Genomic DNA, 19404 nt, shown 5'->3' on the forward strand with positions numbered 1-19404 from the left:
ACGCAGCAGAAGCAACTAACAACTACCAGGCAGCCAGAAAATATGGCGTTACGGAGTGTAACGTCCGAAGATGGCGCATCCAGAAAGACCGTCTGAAAAATGCTAACAGCAAAAGAAAAGCTTTTCGTGGTCCACAACGCGGCCGCTTCCAAGAAATTGACAGGCGGGTGTGTGAGTTTGTTACTGAGAAACGTAATGAAGGTCTGCCCATTACCAGAGCAATCATCCAGCTCAAAGCCTTGAACATTGCCAAGGAGTTAAACATACCGACCACAGAGTTTAAAGCCAGCACCGGCTGGTGCATAAGGATGATGCGCCGGAGCGGCCTCGCGCTGCGACGCAGAACCAGCCTTGCCCAGCACCTGCCATCAGACTTCGCAGAGAAGCTGCAGTCTTTTCAGCGCTATGTGATTGGCTTGAGGAAAAAACACTCCTACACACTGGATCAGATCGGGAATGCCGACCAAACACCGGTGTTTTTTGACATGCCTACATCTGTGACTGTGCACAAAAAAGGTGAGAAGTCTGTTATTGTGAAGTCAACTGGAAATGAGAAGAATCGGATCACCGTCATGTTGGCGTGCCTGGCAGACGGGACTAAGTTGGCCCCGTATGTGATTTTAAAACGCAAAACTGTGCCGAAAGAGCCAATGCCAGCTGGCATTATTGTGAGAGCCCAGGAGAAAGGCTGGATGGAGAGCGAACTTGTGGTCGATTGGCTGAAAGTGGTGTGGGGAACGCGACGCGGCGCGCTCAGAAAAAAGAGAAACATGCTAATTATGGATGCGTTCCGTGGACACCTGACTGACGCTGTCAAAACTCAGTTGAGGAAGATGAACGGCGACCTGGTTATCATACCGGGCGGGATGACAAGCCAGCTGCAGGTGCTGGATGTGGTGGTTAACAAGCCTTTCAAGGACAACCTGCGCACGAGGTACACAGAGTGGCTCCTGTCCGGTGACGGCTCCCCGAACCTCTGGTGTCCACCAGCGGGTACGGGGGTTGCCACCACGACTGGCACCGGCCACCTTACGACCACAGCTAGCAACAGCCGCCTCGACAATCGCAGAGTGGAACAAGGCCCACTCGGACTCAATGTCCCCCACTGCTCTCGGGACGTGGTCAAAGCTCTGCCGGAGGTGGGAGTTGAAGACCGTCTTGACAGGTTCTTCTGCCAGGCGTTCCCAGCAGACCCTCACTATGCGTTTGGGTCTGCCAGGTCTACGTGGCATGTTCCCTTGCCATCTGATCCAACTCACCACCAGGTGGTGATCAGTTGACAGCTCCGCCCCTCTCTTCACTCGGGTGTCCAAAACATACGGCCGCAGGTCAGATGATACGACTACAAAATCTATCATCGACCTGTGACCTAGGCTGCCCTGGTACCAAGTGTACCGGTGGGCATCCTTATGTTCGAATATGGTGTTCGTTATGGCCAAACTGCGGCTTGCACAGAAGTCCAATAACAAAACACCGCTCGAGTTCAGATTAGGTGGGCCGTTCCTCCCAATCACACCCCTCCAGGTCAAGCTGTCATTGCCCACGTGAGCATTGAAGTCCCCCAGCAGGACAATGGAGTCCCCTGATGGAGCATTATCTAGCACTCGTCCCAGGGACTCCAAAAAGGGTGGGTACTCTGAACTGATATTTGGCCCATAAGCACAAACAACAGTCAGGACCCGTTCCCCGACCCGAAGGCGCAAGGAAGCTACCCTCTTGTCCCCCGGAGTAAACCCCAACACACAGGCAGAGAGTCTCGGGGCTAACAAAAAGCCAACCCCAGCCCTCCGCCTCTCACCCGGAGCAACTCCAGCAAAGTAGAGTGTCCAACCCCTCTCCAGGTCTCGGGTTCCAGAGCCAATGCAATGTGTCGAGGTGAGTCCGACTATATCTAGCCGGTACCGCTCAACCTCTGCCACAAGCTCCGGCTCCTTCCCCGCCAGCGAGGTGACGTTCCATGTCCCAAAAACTAGTTTTCTTGTCCGGGGATTGGACCGCCAAGGCTCCCGCCTCGGTCTGCCACCCGATTCGCATTGCACCGGACCCTTCATGTTCCTCCTGCGGGTGGTGGGTCCACAGTTGGACGAGCCCATGTATCCGGTTCGGGCTGGGCCCGGCCGGGCCCCATGGGCGAAAGCCCGGCCACCAGGCGCTCGCTCACGGGCCCCAACCCCAGGCCTGGCTCCAGGGTGGGACCCCGGTAACCCTCCGGGCCGGGTACTCCGACTCTTCGTTTTAACCGCCATGAAAGATCCTTCGAACCGTTCTTTGTCTCACCCTTCACCTAAGACCAATTTGTCATGGGAGACCCTACCAGGGGCACTAAGTGCCCCAGACAACATAGCTCCTAGGATCATTAGGGCACTCAAACTCCTCCACCACGATAAGGTGACGGTTCATTTTGTAGATGACGGTGATATTTATGCTGCTATATGAAAGCGTGGCACTCTAGATTTTATTAAACACATTTTTGACTGTTGGAAGAGTTTAGAGTGTGGAGCTTTTTTCCAAATCAGCAGAGATTAGGTTTGTCCTTGGGTGAGTTCCGACTAGTCCTTACTCTATTTCTCTGATCTGAGGCTGTTCAGGAAGCTAAAACTGAAGCCACCCCTGAAGTTTATTCACAGAAACACAAACAGTTCATCTTAGGTTACCTGTTTTCACACAAACAACCCGCAAACAGAGGAAGGAGGGACACAAAGTGGAGGTGAGAGGGGAAAACGTAAATTAATACCGCTTCAACACGTTCCTGCAGCAGAACGTTGGTTTTCATCCCAAAACCAATCGGGATTAAAACAACAATGTTCAGTGAGTAAAACGACCCAGAAGAGGATTATTTACGGGGTCTTTCCTTATTTTTATGCACGTTTTCACCAAATTTAGCATAAACGGTTTTATTCTAAGCACCTTTTAAGATTGAAGGATTTGGCTGAAACCAGAATTCAGAAACATGCTAATCTCGTCTCCTGACAGGGAATCAGAGCAATAAATCAAGTAATCAGATTTTAACTGATAAGAAACTCCTTCTGGGTACAGAGAATTCCTCAAAGGCATTATCTATATTTAGCTTTTATTTCCTGATCCCTACAGTGGAACCTTTGGTCTCAGTACAAGCTGATAAGGAATCCTCTGATGGGAATAAAAATGCCTCCAGAGCAGGTCGTCAATTAACGTGAAGACCAGCAGATCTCCACATGGACCGTGGTGACCCCAAACCACCGCACAGGAAACCCACCAATCAGACAGCTTCCTCCCAGTAAATCTCGACCAATAGGAGGTGATAATGAAGCTCCAGGTTTGCGGAGAGTCTGTGAGTGTTACGTTGGATGGTGATAAATCAGCAAACGAAGCAAGGGTGCTAAGCTTCGTGGGAGACGAGGACAACAAGGTGCTTCAGTACAGCGCACCTACAGGTTACCCCCACCCCCCATGTGTTCATTACCAGAACAACAGGCACAACAACAGCCTGCGAGTCCTCTGGGACTGCGGTCATGTGTGGATGACAACAACATGAGTCAGGTGTCGACAAGAGTCCTGCAGTCCACTTGGACTCAGCTAATTAGAAACTAGTTGATCCGTTTCAGCCTGCGGGACACGAGGTTTGACATTTCCGAGTCATGGGAGGCAGTCTTACACTTGTCTTTAAGCCTTCTTGACTTCTTAGGTGTGTTCTTGCGGTGTCGTATTTCTATTCCATGCTGTAGTTCTTTTTTAAAACACAGAACAGTTTTGTTACCCGTTTTCCCGCTACGTTTCGTTTGCGGCTGCAAACTTCCTCAGGCTGATGCGTAGCGGGAAAACGGGTAACAAAACTGTTCTGTGTTTTAAAAAAGAACTACAGCATGCCTTCCTGACTTCCTTCCCTTCAACTCTAAAGATGCTCTCCTGAGGTGACACCAAGTCACTGTCTTTGAAGTAAGAAACAAGTCATTTCATCCATGTCTCAGTAAAGTTAGGGCCCAAACCGTGCAAGACCTGAGTCGTCTCAAAATATACAATTCCTGAGGAGAATACAGCCCCTAAGTAAAGTCGAGTCCCAAGAACAGAACACAAGTCAAGTCACTTCTGAAGACAAGCAAGTTCGAGTCAAGTTCCAAGACCTAGAAGTCACAAGTTGTTTCAAGTTTAGTGACACACATAAACTAGATCAAGTCAAAATCTAAGACATGCAAGACCAGTCAAGTGCTGAGGTAAGAATGTCCCTGGTAACATTGAGACATGCAAGTCCCAGGATGTAGTCATTATTCAAAAGTCAAAGTCAAACTCCTCTGCATGCAAGACTCGAGTCAAGTTGACATGCAAGTCTCAAGTTGAGTCCCTTAACATGGAAGACTGGAGTAAAGTCAAGTCTCATTAAATGCAAGACCTGATGCCAGTCACTTTTAAAGAAACAAAAATATTCTGTATTGAGTCTCAAGTTATTTTAACTCTTACAAGTCTCAAGTTAAACCAAGTCCCAAGACACAAGAGCAGCAAACACCACAGAGACTGATCAGTAAATATTAGTCATGTTGACCATGACATACTAAATATGTTCAGGTATATTATGATGTGTTGTGATACATTCAGTCAGACGATATCAGTGATTCTTTGACTTAATTTAAAGTAGGAAAATTCAATAAACAGTCCAAACTGATACTAACATGTTTAACATGAGATATCTGAACCATAACAGAGGGATTTACATTTCAATGGTGGAAACAAAACCCACTGCACACTGCTGCCAACTAGCGGTCAGTGTTTGAATTGCCCCAAAAGAAAAGAAAATACACAAATGTTTGCATGTGAATTATTCCAAACATTCAATACACAGCTTTTGAATATCGATAAAATATCGCAGGAAAAAATAACACGATATCTTGCCATATCGATATGTTCTTACATCCCTACAACATAGAACAGCATAAAACAACATGAAACAACGTAAAACAACTTAAACCACGTAAAACAACATATAATAGCATAAAACAACATAAACCAAATTTAACAACATAAAACAACGTAAACCAAATATAACATAAAACAACGTAAACCACGTAAAACTACATATAACAGCATAAAACAAAATAAACGACATAACAGTATAAAACTGTGTAAAAAGAAAACAACATAAAACAACATGAAACAACGTAAAACTACGTAAACCACATAAACCAAATATAACAACATAAAACAGTGCAACACATAAAACAACATAAACCATGTAAAACGACATAACAGTATAAAACTGTGTAAAACATTAAGCTACATAAACCATGTAAAACAACATAGAACAGCATAAAACAACGTAAACCAAATATAACAACATAAAACTGTGTAAAAACCATTAAACAATATAAAACAATGGAAATCAGGGGTCGGCAACCCGCGGCTCTGCCATCCATCTGATGAGGCTCTCTGTGCTTGTAAAATAATGACTGGATATTTAAATAAAATGCTTGACATTTTACTGCATACATTTTAAATCTGTAAGCCAATTCTAAATGTAAAGATTGTCTGCGTAAACCTGAACACTTCCAACCCGGTCTTACTGTGAGACCAGGTTGACGCGTCACACTTGTGCGTAATCATAGGTGCTTTCTGAGCTGAAAAGGATACGCGATTCTGGGATTCTCCTCAGACAGGCTCATGGATGCAACGCCACATTGGAGACAGGAACAAGCACAATTCAGCCAAAGTTTCATAATCAGGGAAAATTTTCTAAGTGGCAAGTCTCGTTTCAGTAGGAGGAATCTTCCCACATGCGCTCTGGTTCTGCGACGCACTCTAAGCCCCTCTCCACATCTTCAGCTCGCTGTGCACCTTATGTACGCGCTGACAGTAAGCTGCGCTGAACAGTGTCCAGCTAAGATGTTCAGAAGGAAATCTTTTCTTGAGTGATTTAGCTACATCTGCGATGTGCATAACGAATAAAATGTCAGTTCGTCTGCATGCGTCGGGGTAATTCTTTCTATTCTTTCTCCGTCAAAATAAACGGCCAAATACAGGAACTGTCCGGTCAACACAAGCCCTGCTTTTAACTGTTCTGTTTTCTTGTGAAAATTGTTGCAAATTTAACTTGATTAACACCAGAGCCAGGCGCACTACACCGTTATCTCTGTCACTGTAAATGAGGGAAAAACAAATTGATCGGATCCTTTTCTGACCTTCCCCACCTACAAAGTTTAATTACAACAATCCAAGGAGACAGAGCCTGGATTTGTATTCTGAACAGTCTAAACATGTTTTAAAAAGAAACGTATGACAAAAGGGGCACCTGCTCAGTAAAACCACCAACAGGGTGAAAAATATCAAAATATTGTAGCCAGAGACGGGCTACAACTTCTGGATCCACATTATATAAATCGTTTTATTGATTATCTTCTTATGAAAGATAACTTTGACGTACACGAGCGACCGGTACTGGCTGCTATCACCTGATGTGATTGGTTAAAGCAGCTTTCTGCTGTCTGAGGGTAGGCCCCACCCACAACGCCGCGGCTGCTGTGGATCCCAGTGTTTTCTTTACTGTGGGAAACGGATAATAATGGCTCTTTGATGGGAACAGGTTGACCACCCCTGATGTAAACCAACGTAAACCACGTAAAACAACATATAACAACATAAAACAGTGTAAAACGTAAAACACAAAACAACGTAAACCACGTAAAACAACAAATAACAGTCGTTGTCGTCTTCCTCCGCTTATCCGGGTCCGGGTCACGGGGGCAGCATCCCAACTAGGGAGCTCCAGACTGTCCTCTCCCCGGCCTTCTCCACCAGCTCCTCCGGCAGGACCCCAAGGCGTTCCCAGACCAGATTGGAGATGTAACCTCTCCAACGTGTCCTGGGTCGACCCGGGGGCCTCCTGCCGGCAGGACATGCCCGAAACACCTCCCCGGGGAGGCGTCCAGGAGGCATCCTGACCAGATGCCCAAACCACCTCAACTGGCTCCTTTCGATCCGGGGGAGCAGCGGTTCTACTCCGAGTCCCTCCCGAATATCCAAGCTCCTCACCCTATCTCTAAGGCTGAGCCCGGCCACCCTACGGAGGAAACTCATTTTGGCCGCTTGTATCCGCGATCTCGTTCTTTTGGTCATTACCCAAAGCTCATGACCATAGGTGAGGATTGGGACGTAGATCGACCGGTAAATCGAGAGTCTGGCTTTCTGGCTCAGCTCCTTCTTCACCACGACATATCGGCTCAGCGTCCGCATCACTGCAGACGCTGAACCAATCCACCTGTCGATCTCCCGATCCATCCTACCCTCACTCGTGAACAAGATCCCGAGATACTTAAACTCCTCCACTTGAGGTAGGACCTCTCCCCCGACCCGGAGTTGGCAAGCCACCATTTTTCAGTCAAGTACCATGATCTCAGATTTGGAGGTGCTGATCCTCCTCATATAACAGTATAAAACAACATAAAACTATGTAAACCACGTAAAACAACATATAACAACATAAAACAATGTAAACCAACGTAAAACTACATATAACAGCATAAAACAAAGTAAACGACATATAACAACATAAAACAACGTAAACCACGTAAAATACATATAAAAGCATAAAACAAAGTAAACCAAACATAACAACATAAAATAGTGTAAAATATAAAACAACATAAAAAAACATAAAACGACGTAAACAACATAAAACAACGTAAACGGCATATAACAACAAAGCAAGGTAAAACACGTATAACTAAAAACAACGGAAACCACATATAACAGCAAAGCAAGGTAAACCATGTATAACTAAATAAAACAACGTCAACCACATATAACAGCAAAATGGTAAACCACTTATAACTAAATAAAACTACGTAAACCACATATAACAACAGCAGGGTAAACCATGTATAACTGCATAAAACAATGTAAACCAAATATAACAACATAAAACAATGTAAACCACATAACAGCACAAAACAACGTAAACCAAATACAACAACATAAAACAATGTAAACTACATAAAACTAAATAAAACAACATAAACTACATATAACAACAAAGCAAGGTAAACCACATATAACAAAATAAAACAATGTAAACCACATATAACAACATAGCAAGGTAAACCACATATAACAAAATAAAACTTCGTAAACTACATATAACTGCATAAAACAATGTAAACCAAATATAACAACATAAAACAACGTAAACCAAATACAACAAAATAAAACAACGTAAACTACATAAAACTAAATAAAACAGCGTAAACAACGTATAACAACAAAGCAAGGTAAAGCACGTATAACTAAATAAAACAACGTAAACCACATATAACAACAAAGCAAGGTAAACCACATTTAACAAAATAAAACAACGTAAACCACATATAACATCATAGCAAGGTAAACCAAGTATAACAAAATAAAACAACGTAGACTACATATAACTGCATAAAACAATGTAAACCAAATCTAACAACATAAAACAACGTAAACCACACATAACAGCACAAAACACCGTGAACCAAATATAACAGCGGTTCCCAAACTTATTTAGCCACGCACCCCCTTCTATGTCCCAACCATGTCGACGCATCCCCCAGCCCCCACATCAGGGCAAGACTACATATATATATATATATACCGTAATTACCCGAATATAGGACGAGGTTTTTTTTATATTAACAATTATGCAAAAGGGGGGGTCGTCTTATAATCGCCGACTAAGCAGAGGTCGTGGTGAGGTCATTGAACTAAAGAAGAAAAATGGCGGGGAGGAATCTGGAGTTAAGCGGATCTAAAACTAGGCAAGTTAACCAACAGCTGCGGCAGAGTTACGACGCAAACTTCAAAATGATGGTTGTCAACGCAGCAGAAGCAACTAACAACTACCAGGCAGCCAGAAAATATGGCGTTACGGAGTGTAACGTCCGAAGATGGCGCATCCAGAAAGACCGTCTGAAAAATGCTAACAGCAAAAGAAAAGCTTTTCGTGGTCCACAACGCGGCCGCTTCCAAGAAATTGACAGGCGGGTGTGTGAGTTTGTTACTGAGAAACGTAATGAAGGTCTGCCCATTACCAGAGCAATCATCCAGCTCAAAGCCTTGAACATTGCCAAGGAGTTAAACATACCGACCACAGAGTTTAAAGCCAGCACCGGCTGGTGCATAAGGATGATGCGCCGGAGCGGCCTCGCGCTGCGACGCAGAACCAGCCTTGCCCAGCACCTGCCATCAGACTTCGCAGAGAAGCTGCAGTCTTTTCAGCGCTATGTGATTGGCTTGAGGAAAAAACACTCCTACACACTGGATCAGATCGGGAATGCCGACCAAACACCGGTGTTTTTTGACATGCCTACATCTGTGACTGTGCACAAAAAAGGTGAGAAGTCTGTTATTGTGAAGTCAACTGGAAATGAGAAGAATCGGATCACCGTCATGTTGGCGTGCCTGGCAGACGGGACTAAGTTGGCCCCGTATGTGATTTTAAAACGCAAAACTGTGCCGAAAGAGCCAATGCCAGCTGGCATTATTGTGAGAGCCCAGGAGAAAGGCTGGATGGAGAGCGAACTTGTGGTCGATTGGCTGAAAGTGGTGTGGGGAACGCGACGCGGCGCGCTCAGAAAAAAGAGAAACATGCTAATTATGGATGCGTTCCGTGGACACCTGACTGACGCTGTCAAAACTCAGTTGAGGAAGATGAACGGCGACCTGGTTATCATACCGGGCGGGATGACAAGCCAGCTGCAGGTGCTGGATGTGGTGGTTAACAAGCCTTTCAAGGACAACCTGCGCACGAGGTACACAGAGTGGCTCCTGTCCGGTGATCACGCTCTCACACCGTCTGGAAAAATTCAAAAACCGACTGTACATCGGCTTTGTGAATGGATCCTCCAGGCATGGGATGCAGTAACAGCAGAGAGCATCATCAACGGCTTTAAAAAGTGCTGCATATCCAATGCATTGGATGGCAGTGAGGATGACATTCTGTGGGAGGAGGCGGGACCGCAGCGTGAGAGTGACAGTGACTCTGAGCAGAGCGAAGCAGAGGACATCTGTGAGTAAATGCCTCATGCAGACTTTTGAAATAACTTGATTTGACATGTTAAGAGAAGTTCTTACAGTTTGACTACAGTGGGGATTTTTTTTTGTTCAGTACCATTTGTGTAAAGCACTTTGAGTTGGATTTTATTTGTTTGATTAAGTGCTATATAAATAACATTTGATTGATTTCCTGACAGAACCCCAAAAGCTTCATAACAGATTTTTGTGATTGCATTAATAGGTAAATATTAAAGTAGTCTGTAATTACGGTATTACTGTATTTACCAAAATTTTTCAAATATTAAATATTTTCTTTAAAAAGTGAATTTTGCCTTTTTCTTAAAATTAATCTCTTGGAAAGGGGGGTCGTCTTATAATAGGGGTCGTCCTATATTCGGGTAAATACGGTATATATCAGACGTCTAGCTAAACAGTCACTCGACAGACAGGGTTAAAAAAATATGATCAACCTTTTTCCCTATCACTTTCGTTTTTTAAATAGTAATTAACAAACATTCAATACCATTACAATTTCCTTCGATTTAATTTTAAATAAATATTTAGAGTGCCCAGGTAGCACATAAGCAATGCAATTTAACGGTTTTCTTAAAGTAGGAATGTTTAACCTGTGGCCAGAGCTCTCTCCTTCCTTCTGCTCTGCGTAAACCTGAACTGGTCACCTACGTGTGCGTAATCAAATGTCCATAGGGAGAAAGATGGAAAAGCTATAGTCATGAGGTTCACTTTTGCCTCAGACTGACTTATTGCTGTTTTATGGTGTGGCTGAATCTGCGATCCGCTGCCACGCGGACTGGAATAACAAATGCTGCAGTAACATGAGTTGTAGTCAGGTTCATGAGGAGTCACTGGCTGGAGCGGACTCGAATTTCATACGTCATCCCAAAATAGAAGCTAATATTTGACCTTGAATGAAAAATGTTGTTATAAAACCTCTTAAATGTTTTTTATCACAGATGAGGCAGCGCTCATTTCTGCCTTAAGTCTGATGGTGCGGCGCAGCGCCGGAGTTTGCGCAGCGTGCGCTTATTGAATCTGTGTGTGTGTATGTGTGGCACAGCTCCATGAGCCGCTCCAGTCACCGCGTCTCGTTATTGGCGCCATTTAAACCAGTGTTGTAAAACTACTTATGCCCAGCCCAAATGTGCCCACATGTGCACCCGTGAACCGTGGTTCCGCTGGAACGCGTCTGACCTCTGACAGACGCACTCTGAACTTCAGATCTTCAGCACGCTGTTAGTAGCCTGACACGTTTAGAATGCTGTCCCACAGTCAGTGTGCTAATATAATAATATAATAATGCTAAAATGCTCAAATGGGAATAATTTCTTGATTTATTTTGTTACATCCACAATGTTCTGTGTGTGAGGTTTACAATGTCAGAACACCTGCATGAGACAGGGTGTTAATTACAATCTGCCAGAATGACTGACCACCTTCAGATTTCTCCAACGTCGTTAAAAATGATCAAATAAGGAACATATCTTGCTATTGACAGCATGCGCAGGCCAGAGCGCTGAAGCTCGGCGCATTTTTATTATGAAGCTAGGGCACATGTGGAGGACACACACACACACGCAAAATATACTTGTTTTCAATTACATTTATTGGGCCCACTTACTTTTTCTTAGGCCCACCCACAAATGAGTTTCTGGCTACGCTAATGGTGACATATGACTGACTTCTCTGAGCTCCGCAGCCATTACACTTTTCACCTCGCGCACCCCCTAGCGGTAGCTCTCGCACCCCCAGGGGTGCGCGCACCACTCTTAGGGAATCCCTGAAATATAACAACATAAAACAACGTAAACTACATGAAACTAAATAAAACAACGTAAATGATATATAACAACTAAGCAAGGTAAAGCACATATAACTAAATAAAACAACGTAAACCACATATAACAAAATAAAACAACGTAAACCACATATAACAACATAAAACAATGTCAACTACATAAAACTAAATAAAACGACGTAAACCACATTTAACAACAAAGCAACGTAAAGCACGCATAACTAAATAAAACAACGTAAACCACATATAACAACAAAGCAAGGTAAACCACATATAACAAAATAAAAATGTAAACCACATATAACAACATAGCAAGGTAAACCACGTATAACAAAATAAAACAACATCAACTACATATAACTGCACAAAACAACAAAAACCAAATATAACAACATAAAACGTAAACCACATATAACAGCACAAAACAACATAAACCCAGTATAACAACATAAAACAACGTCAACTACATAAAACTAAATAAAACAACATAAACGACATAACAACAAAGCAAGGTAAACCACATATAACAAAATAAAACAATGTAAACCACATATAACAACATAGCAAGGTAAACCACGTATAACAAAATAAAACAACGTAAACTACACATAACTGCATAAAACAATGTAAACCAAATATAACAACATAAAACATAAACGACATAAAAAAAATAAAAGCACGTAAACGACATATAACAACAAAGCAAGGTTAAGCACGTATAACTAAATAAAACAATGACAAACTTAAAACAACACAAAGCCACAGTTTCAGGATTGTTGGTTTGTTGTGTTGTTTCAAAATCTGTTTTAAATAGTTTAACCAAGACCAGTGATGAATCTCCCTATAGCTTCTCCGATGTGAACGTTTATGGTAGTTGTACTTGGATGTGCAGAGTTACTCGACAGTTCCTACATTGTAAATCAGTGACCGACTATTAAACCTGAAGACTGTCAGAGAAAGTTTTAGTGATAAAACAATGTGAAGAAATTCCCATCAGAATAATTCTAATTTTTGGTTTTCCTGCCTTAATTTCTCCGTATGAAATTCGTACTTTATTGAAGACAAAAGCCATGAATTATTGAAGAGGCGAGGAAGGATGGGCCAGGAGAAGCGTGATTATGGAAATTAAAAAGCCGCACTTGTCGAATCGCTGCGGTTCCGATCTGGGATAATGCAAATCCATAACTCATCCCCCCCCGTACAAAATGTTCCTCTCTAACACACTCGCTGGGTCAAAGACAGCCTCACACACACTCCTGATGACGCTGCCGCATACGGATCCACAAACACACCTCGGCTGGCATCTCTGTCACACCGGCAGCGCTAATTGCTCACCAGATGAAAGCAGCAGAAAAAGCAGAGCTGTCGTTACCCATCAGCCTCCTCTTTCTTATCGATGCAGCCCCTCCTCTTCCTCCAGTCTGCTCCAGGGAATGACAGCGAGCTCCCTCTCCTGCTCCTCTGACTTCTCCTCACTCCAGGCGGGCTGTTCTCTTGTTTTAACCTGATGGGTGTCTCCCTCTCCTCCTTCCTCTCTCCTCCCCTCGTCCCTCTCTCGCCCAGCGGTGACATCACAGGGCAGTCTCAGGCATGCAGCCTGTTTATTCTGCAGCCCTCTGCTTTTCCAGGAACCGGCCACTCTCTCAAACACACACAGACAGCTCTCCCTCTCTCTCTCCCTCACCCTTCCCCTCCGTCAACCTGCTCTCCTTCCTCCCAACACTGAGGAAAACCCTCGCCGACCGTCTCCCCAAGCCTCGTTTTCTCCCAGGAGGTTTGAAACCACGCGCTCAGATTCCTCACATGGAATTTGCCTGCATTTCCCAAACAAATAAAACCGCAAAATGGTTTCAGGTGAAGCGGAGCAGAGACTTTCCACCGACAGACCAAATGACTCTGCAGACTGCATCTAGCTTCAGACACGGTTTAGACTTGAGCTGGAGTGCTTAAATCACTCAGGAGGACCAAAGGACCATCTGGATGGTGAACAAGTCCTGGGTTAATGTTTCTGAATTATGAATGTAAACTTTTATCAGCATCTTTCTAAAAGTAAACATCTGAAACCATTAAGGTATCGCTGAATATCCAAATCAAAAGATGAAGTCAGAATCACAAATCTGCACCCATCTAAAGTTAAGTTGTGTTTCCTACACTGAACTAGAGAAAATGGTGCAACGTTTCTCAGAGCGGATTAAAACTGCCTCCAGGGGCATTTGGGCATGTTTGCATGATGCATGAACCCACTTTGCATTTTCCTTTAGATGAACTGCAACAGTTTAGTGTCGTGAAACTTTCACGCCTTGTTGTGGTTTTATGTGCAGGTTCCTTTGCTCTCATAATGTCTCTTTTCTGTCTCGAAGGGCTCCTTGCATCGGTCTGGATGAGCCTGAGGGTTCAGTCTTAAAGTCCCTAATGAGAACCAATCAGAAGATGTTTCTGCTTTTGAAGACATCCTGAACTTTGTTACCACAGCAGACGTCCCAGCCAATCAGAAGCCTCGCTGATAAACAGATAGACTCTGATTTGAACACCTCTTTGTCTCAGAGCACTGACGTCAAGCCAGAGCTGGAGTTTACTGATGTGTGTGAGATAAGGACGACATGAGGGCAGCCGCCATCCGACCCAAACGGGGGGCGGGGGCTCCAGAGACATTACACAACGGGCAGACTTACCTGTATGACAGGTGTGTGTGGGGGGGTGGGGGGTGGGGGGGTCTAAAAAAAGATCCTCTTTGATCTGCAGCCTGATTTAGCTCAGACTCAGAGGGAAGAGAATCCACACGCTTCACTTTCTTTTTCTCCTGCGAGTCTGATCGGAGCGTTTGTGGATCAGAGGGAATCTCTAAAAGGCATCGGGATTCAAAGGAATCTCCTTCAGAGGGAATTCTGACAGCTTTTTCGTTTGCTTTAACTCAGCGACCTTTCCTGTCAGCGGGTTCCTCTGCACACCCCTGCACTCCTTCATACCCCCCCCCCCTACACACGCACGCACGCACACACACACACTCACACACACACACACACACACACACACACACTCACACACACACACACACTCACACACACACGCACGCACACACACACACACACACACACTCCACAAACTAATCACAATCTGTTTACGACCCCTCCGGCGCTCTCCACAACTCTTCTGGCTCCTGCTGTGAATCTATTTATACCAGACAATGTCGAGGGCTGGCGGTTCTGACTGGAGGCCCGGTTCGTGGAGCCCGGGTCCCACGGTCCGACTGCCTAAGCCCCGCCCCTTAGGCCCTAATGGATGTGGCACAGATGAGGGCTCATTCTGAAAAGTCCTGCAGCCAACAGTCACTTCATCTGTTGTCCAGGTAGAATCAGGTTTTAGCTGCAGTGGGCGGGGGGGTGGTCGCCCTTCTAATGACATCACACAACGGCGTTACGCAAAGGATCCGTGCTGGGAGTGCGCACACACACACACACACACACACACACACACACACACACACACACACACACACACACACACACACACAGAGCTAAAGTTCAGGAGGCCTCTGCAGGTGTGATCCTCACCTGCAGGGCGTTTTAAAGACTCCCAGATGGCTTCACCCTCCTCTCCGTGCAGGAGAAGCGGTCCGGGTCACATGCCACCCAGCAGCTTCGTAGCCAAGACAACAGATTCTGAGAATATCAGATGAAGATGCTCTGGTGGATTTCAATATTTTATCAGCTGAGCCGGAGGCAGGAGCAGGAAGTGAAAACAAAAATAACCTAGGAGCAGAAACGGCAGCGTGCTGGAGCGTTGGCTGCTGTCTGGGAGTCAGAATTAGGAATTAGACTCACCCAACCATCCTGGGAGGCAAAAAACCAAAAGCTGGGAGCAGTTTAAGCTTCCTTATTACAGAATTATGGGATGCACTATCCCAACACCAATTTATCCTTCCTTATCTGTGCCCCTCTGGTTTTGCTCCACTCTCCTCATCCTCACTTTTCCTGTACAATTTCTACCGGACAACATGGATCTGCATTCAGGAATACTTGGGAATGGGAACTTATAGCACTGGGAGCTGCAAGAGATTGTTTTGGGAACATTAAACGGACTCAGGAACTGACTGAGAGGCACAATGGGTTTGTTTAGCTGTGTGTGTGTGTGTGTGTGTGTGTGTGTGTGTGTGTGTGTGTCTGTGTGTGTGTGTGTGTGTGTGTGTGTGTGTGCGTGCGTGCGTGCGCGCAAACATTCGGAGTTCCAGATTTTCATTCAGCAAAATGGCAGCACCGGAGCGGCTTAAATAAAACATTGGGGATGTAAACATGGTGTCTCCTGGTCAAGTAGACGGTGTGTCCCCGGCTCGCTCACATCCAAAAAGCAAAGTCACACAGGATGTGGTTGATAGTAACATCACGTACTCACACACACACACACACACACACACACACACACACACACACACACAGATTGACCAACCTGTTGGGATGTGGTTGAGCGCCGACGTCTTGAGGACCTCCAGCGGCGGCTCCTTTCCCAGGATTCCCTCTGTGGGAGAAAGAGAGCATTCTGCTTCAAAGATGGTCCGCAGCATTGAGCCGGGCTTCCAGCCACAAACCTGCTAATCAGGCGGTTAAAACCAGTCGGAGAGAGAAAGAGAGAAGGTGGGAGAGAAAGAGAGGGAGAGAGAGAGAGAGGGGCTTCAGGTCATCTGCACGGTGGAGAGCACATGCCGCTGTGCACCTCCGAGCCCCTGAGCTGCTTCCTGATCCATGAGCAGCAAACGCTGAGGCGCGTCTGCAGGGATGCTCGGACGGAGCTAAAGAATAAGCCGGGATTCAGAGGGAGCGCTCGTCAGCTGGTGTGTGTGAGTGAGAGTGAGTGTGTGTGTTCGCTTGTGAGCGAGTTGGAGAGATGTTGGCGCTCGACTGATAGCGCCTGTGCTCAGCATAGCAAATGTGGCTAGCAGCAGCGGCGGAGAGAGGGATGAGGAGGCGATGGAGAGGAGGGGAGGGGAGGGAGGTAAAAATAGCTCACCCTTTTGTGTATAACTGCACATGCAGAGCACGCACACACCAACACAAAGACGCTGCTCCAGCGAGTGTGTGTGTATGCATGCATGTCCATGTGTGTGTAGGCTGTAATTATAGTGGCAACATGAAAAGGCTTTTGTAGCTGCTGAGCCCTGGGAAGACATGGCTATAAAAAGCTGGGGGGGGGGGGGGGGGGGCACAAAAACAATCAACATGCATCCATCTCCTCCTCCTAAATCTGTTACTAATAACTCTCTCACTCTGCATCCTGTGAGCATTTATAGTTCTACAGCACCTGGTCCGTGTATTCACACACACACCTATTTATCTATTTACATTCTGAGCATAAAGTGTACAGACATCAGCACAAACACGGGTTTGAGATTTAAAAAATAACGAGAAATCCCTTCAGAGGGGAAAAAAAGAGAAAAACAGGCGAGAGTCTCACCATCCGTGGTCTATTTCTGGAATTCTCTGTGGACTAGACTGGTGCACACACACACACGCTCTCACACACACACACGCTCACACACATGCATACACAAACACACACACACACACACGCTCACACACGCGCGCACACACACACACACACACACACACACACACACACACACACACACACACACATGCTCGCACACCTGTATACACGCACCCACATGCATGCACGCACACACACATGCTAACACACACATACGCACACACACACGCACATGCAAACACACACACACGCTCACACGCTCACACACACACACACACACGCTCATACACACACATGCTCACACACATGCACACACGCTCACACACGCACACACATATGCTAACACACACACACATCCGCACACACACACACACACGCTAACACACACAAATACACACACACACACACACACACACACACACTTTTATTATCTAGGAAGCTAGAGGATATTGGTCTCACACCACCCTGCCTGGATGGCTGCAGCGGTCAGGTTTGGTCCTGATGAAACTCGTCTCTGTGCGTGCATCCGTCTCCTCACAGGCAGCAGGAAGCTGATGTATGATGCACTAAAACCTGGTAAAGTCGATACCAAACAGGTATGGTGTTATCTGTATACGCTATGATACAATACTTGAATAAAAGAAAGAAAAAGTACTTTTCATGTGGTACAAATTATTCACCCAAAGTAAAGTGGTAGTTTACTCATGTAAACTGTATCTGCAGCGGTGTCTATTACGAATGAACGCACCCGTTTCAGGAACTAGAAGAGAGCCACGTCAGAGCGGAGCTTCACAGGCAGGATTAGGATGATTACTTCCTGATATTTGGACATTTTTCCTCTAATTGGCTAACAGCAACGTTGATGTTTTATCTCCATAAATAACTCAAGCCTGGAGGAGTTCTGCTGTCTGGTGGAGTTGCTAAAGCTAACGGTTAGCTTCTAGTAGCCGAGACGTTCCCTGCTGTTTCCTGGACGCTAATCCAGGGGTCACCAACCTTTGTGAAGCTGAGAGATACTTGTGGGTACTAGGGTTGTCACGGTGTGAAAATTTCACCTCATTTATTGTGACCAAAATTATCACGGTTTTCGGTATTGTCGCGGTATTTTTTTAAACGTGTTACATTTTCAGACAACTAAATAAACCCCGTATATCAGGAAAATATTGTCCTCAGTTTGAGTCAAAATTTTGCCTAAAATGTGTTATTTTGTAATTATGTTGTTTATTTGTTTACATTTTTCCCCTTTAGTCTTTAAAATACAAATATTTGCCCATAACTTCTTATTTTTTGTCTGTTTGATGTCATAATTTTAAAAATATTAGATCAGATGATACTCAGTACTCAAGTAGCCTTCTAATCAGATATTTTTTTACCCGTACTTGAGTAATAAACCCTATATCACGAAAATATTGTCCTCGGTTTGTGTTCTTCCAGTGAGCTTTGCAGATGTGGGAAAATGTCATCAGGCAGTAATCATTGTTAAATTCATAATTATTCTCGGAGAGAGACCAACTCTTATCTGCCCCTGGGAGCCCCGTAATGCATAGTGTCATTTCAACATGGGGGTGTCCGCGACACGGTTTATATGCAGGCAGCGGCGCTGCGGCTGCTTTATATAGCGACTCGTTGCATTCTCCCTCAACCCAAATCCTCGGATCACGCATTTTAGCTAAAACGCTAACGTTAGCTTGCCTTTCGTTGACTGTAGAGTTGTGGGTGATGGTTACGCAGATGTGTCATGAGATTTGAAGCTTTGCTGCCTTTCACAGACACTTTTTCCTGCACATGCTGCAAACAGGATAGCCGTCTTCTATCAGCTGTCCCTCGGCATTCTTCAAATATCCAAAAAATGGTAGGAATGACTTATGGTGCTTTTATTTTGTTATTTTGCAGAAACGATACCATATATGATGCAATAGGATATGATACAGATTGATATGGTATAGTATGATACCATTCAACTATACTATACTATACTATACTATACTATACTATAGGATTTATGTTTATGTATTTAGCAGATGCTTTTGTCCAAAGCAGCTTACAGGTGATAAAGCCATCAGGTTGCCTTTGAGGCTAACAACAAACACTAATCAGTCAATCCTAGGTGACTTTATACTTTATTG

General features: G+C 44.9%; 1 protein-coding gene across 1 annotated transcript in view; it reads right to left on the minus strand.

Moving 5' to 3' along the window:
* The window catches only part of LOC107380874 (histone deacetylase 4), a 70926-nt gene extending 54006 nt beyond the window's left edge, over positions 1 to 16920 (minus strand). The window contains exon 1 of the mRNA XM_015952259.3: positions 16244 to 16920. Within this exon, the coding sequence (XP_015807745.1) occupies positions 16244 to 16358 (115 nt within the window). The 5' untranslated portion in view covers positions 16359 to 16920. The remainder of the gene's footprint in view (positions 1 to 16243) is intronic.
* Between the last annotated feature and the right edge of the window lie 2484 nt (positions 16921 to 19404).

The sequence above is a fragment of the Nothobranchius furzeri genome, chromosome 14, assembly GCF_043380555.1.
Source record: "Nothobranchius furzeri strain GRZ-AD chromosome 14, NfurGRZ-RIMD1, whole genome shotgun sequence".
Classification (NCBI taxonomy): Eukaryota; Metazoa; Chordata; class Actinopteri; order Cyprinodontiformes; family Nothobranchiidae; genus Nothobranchius; species Nothobranchius furzeri.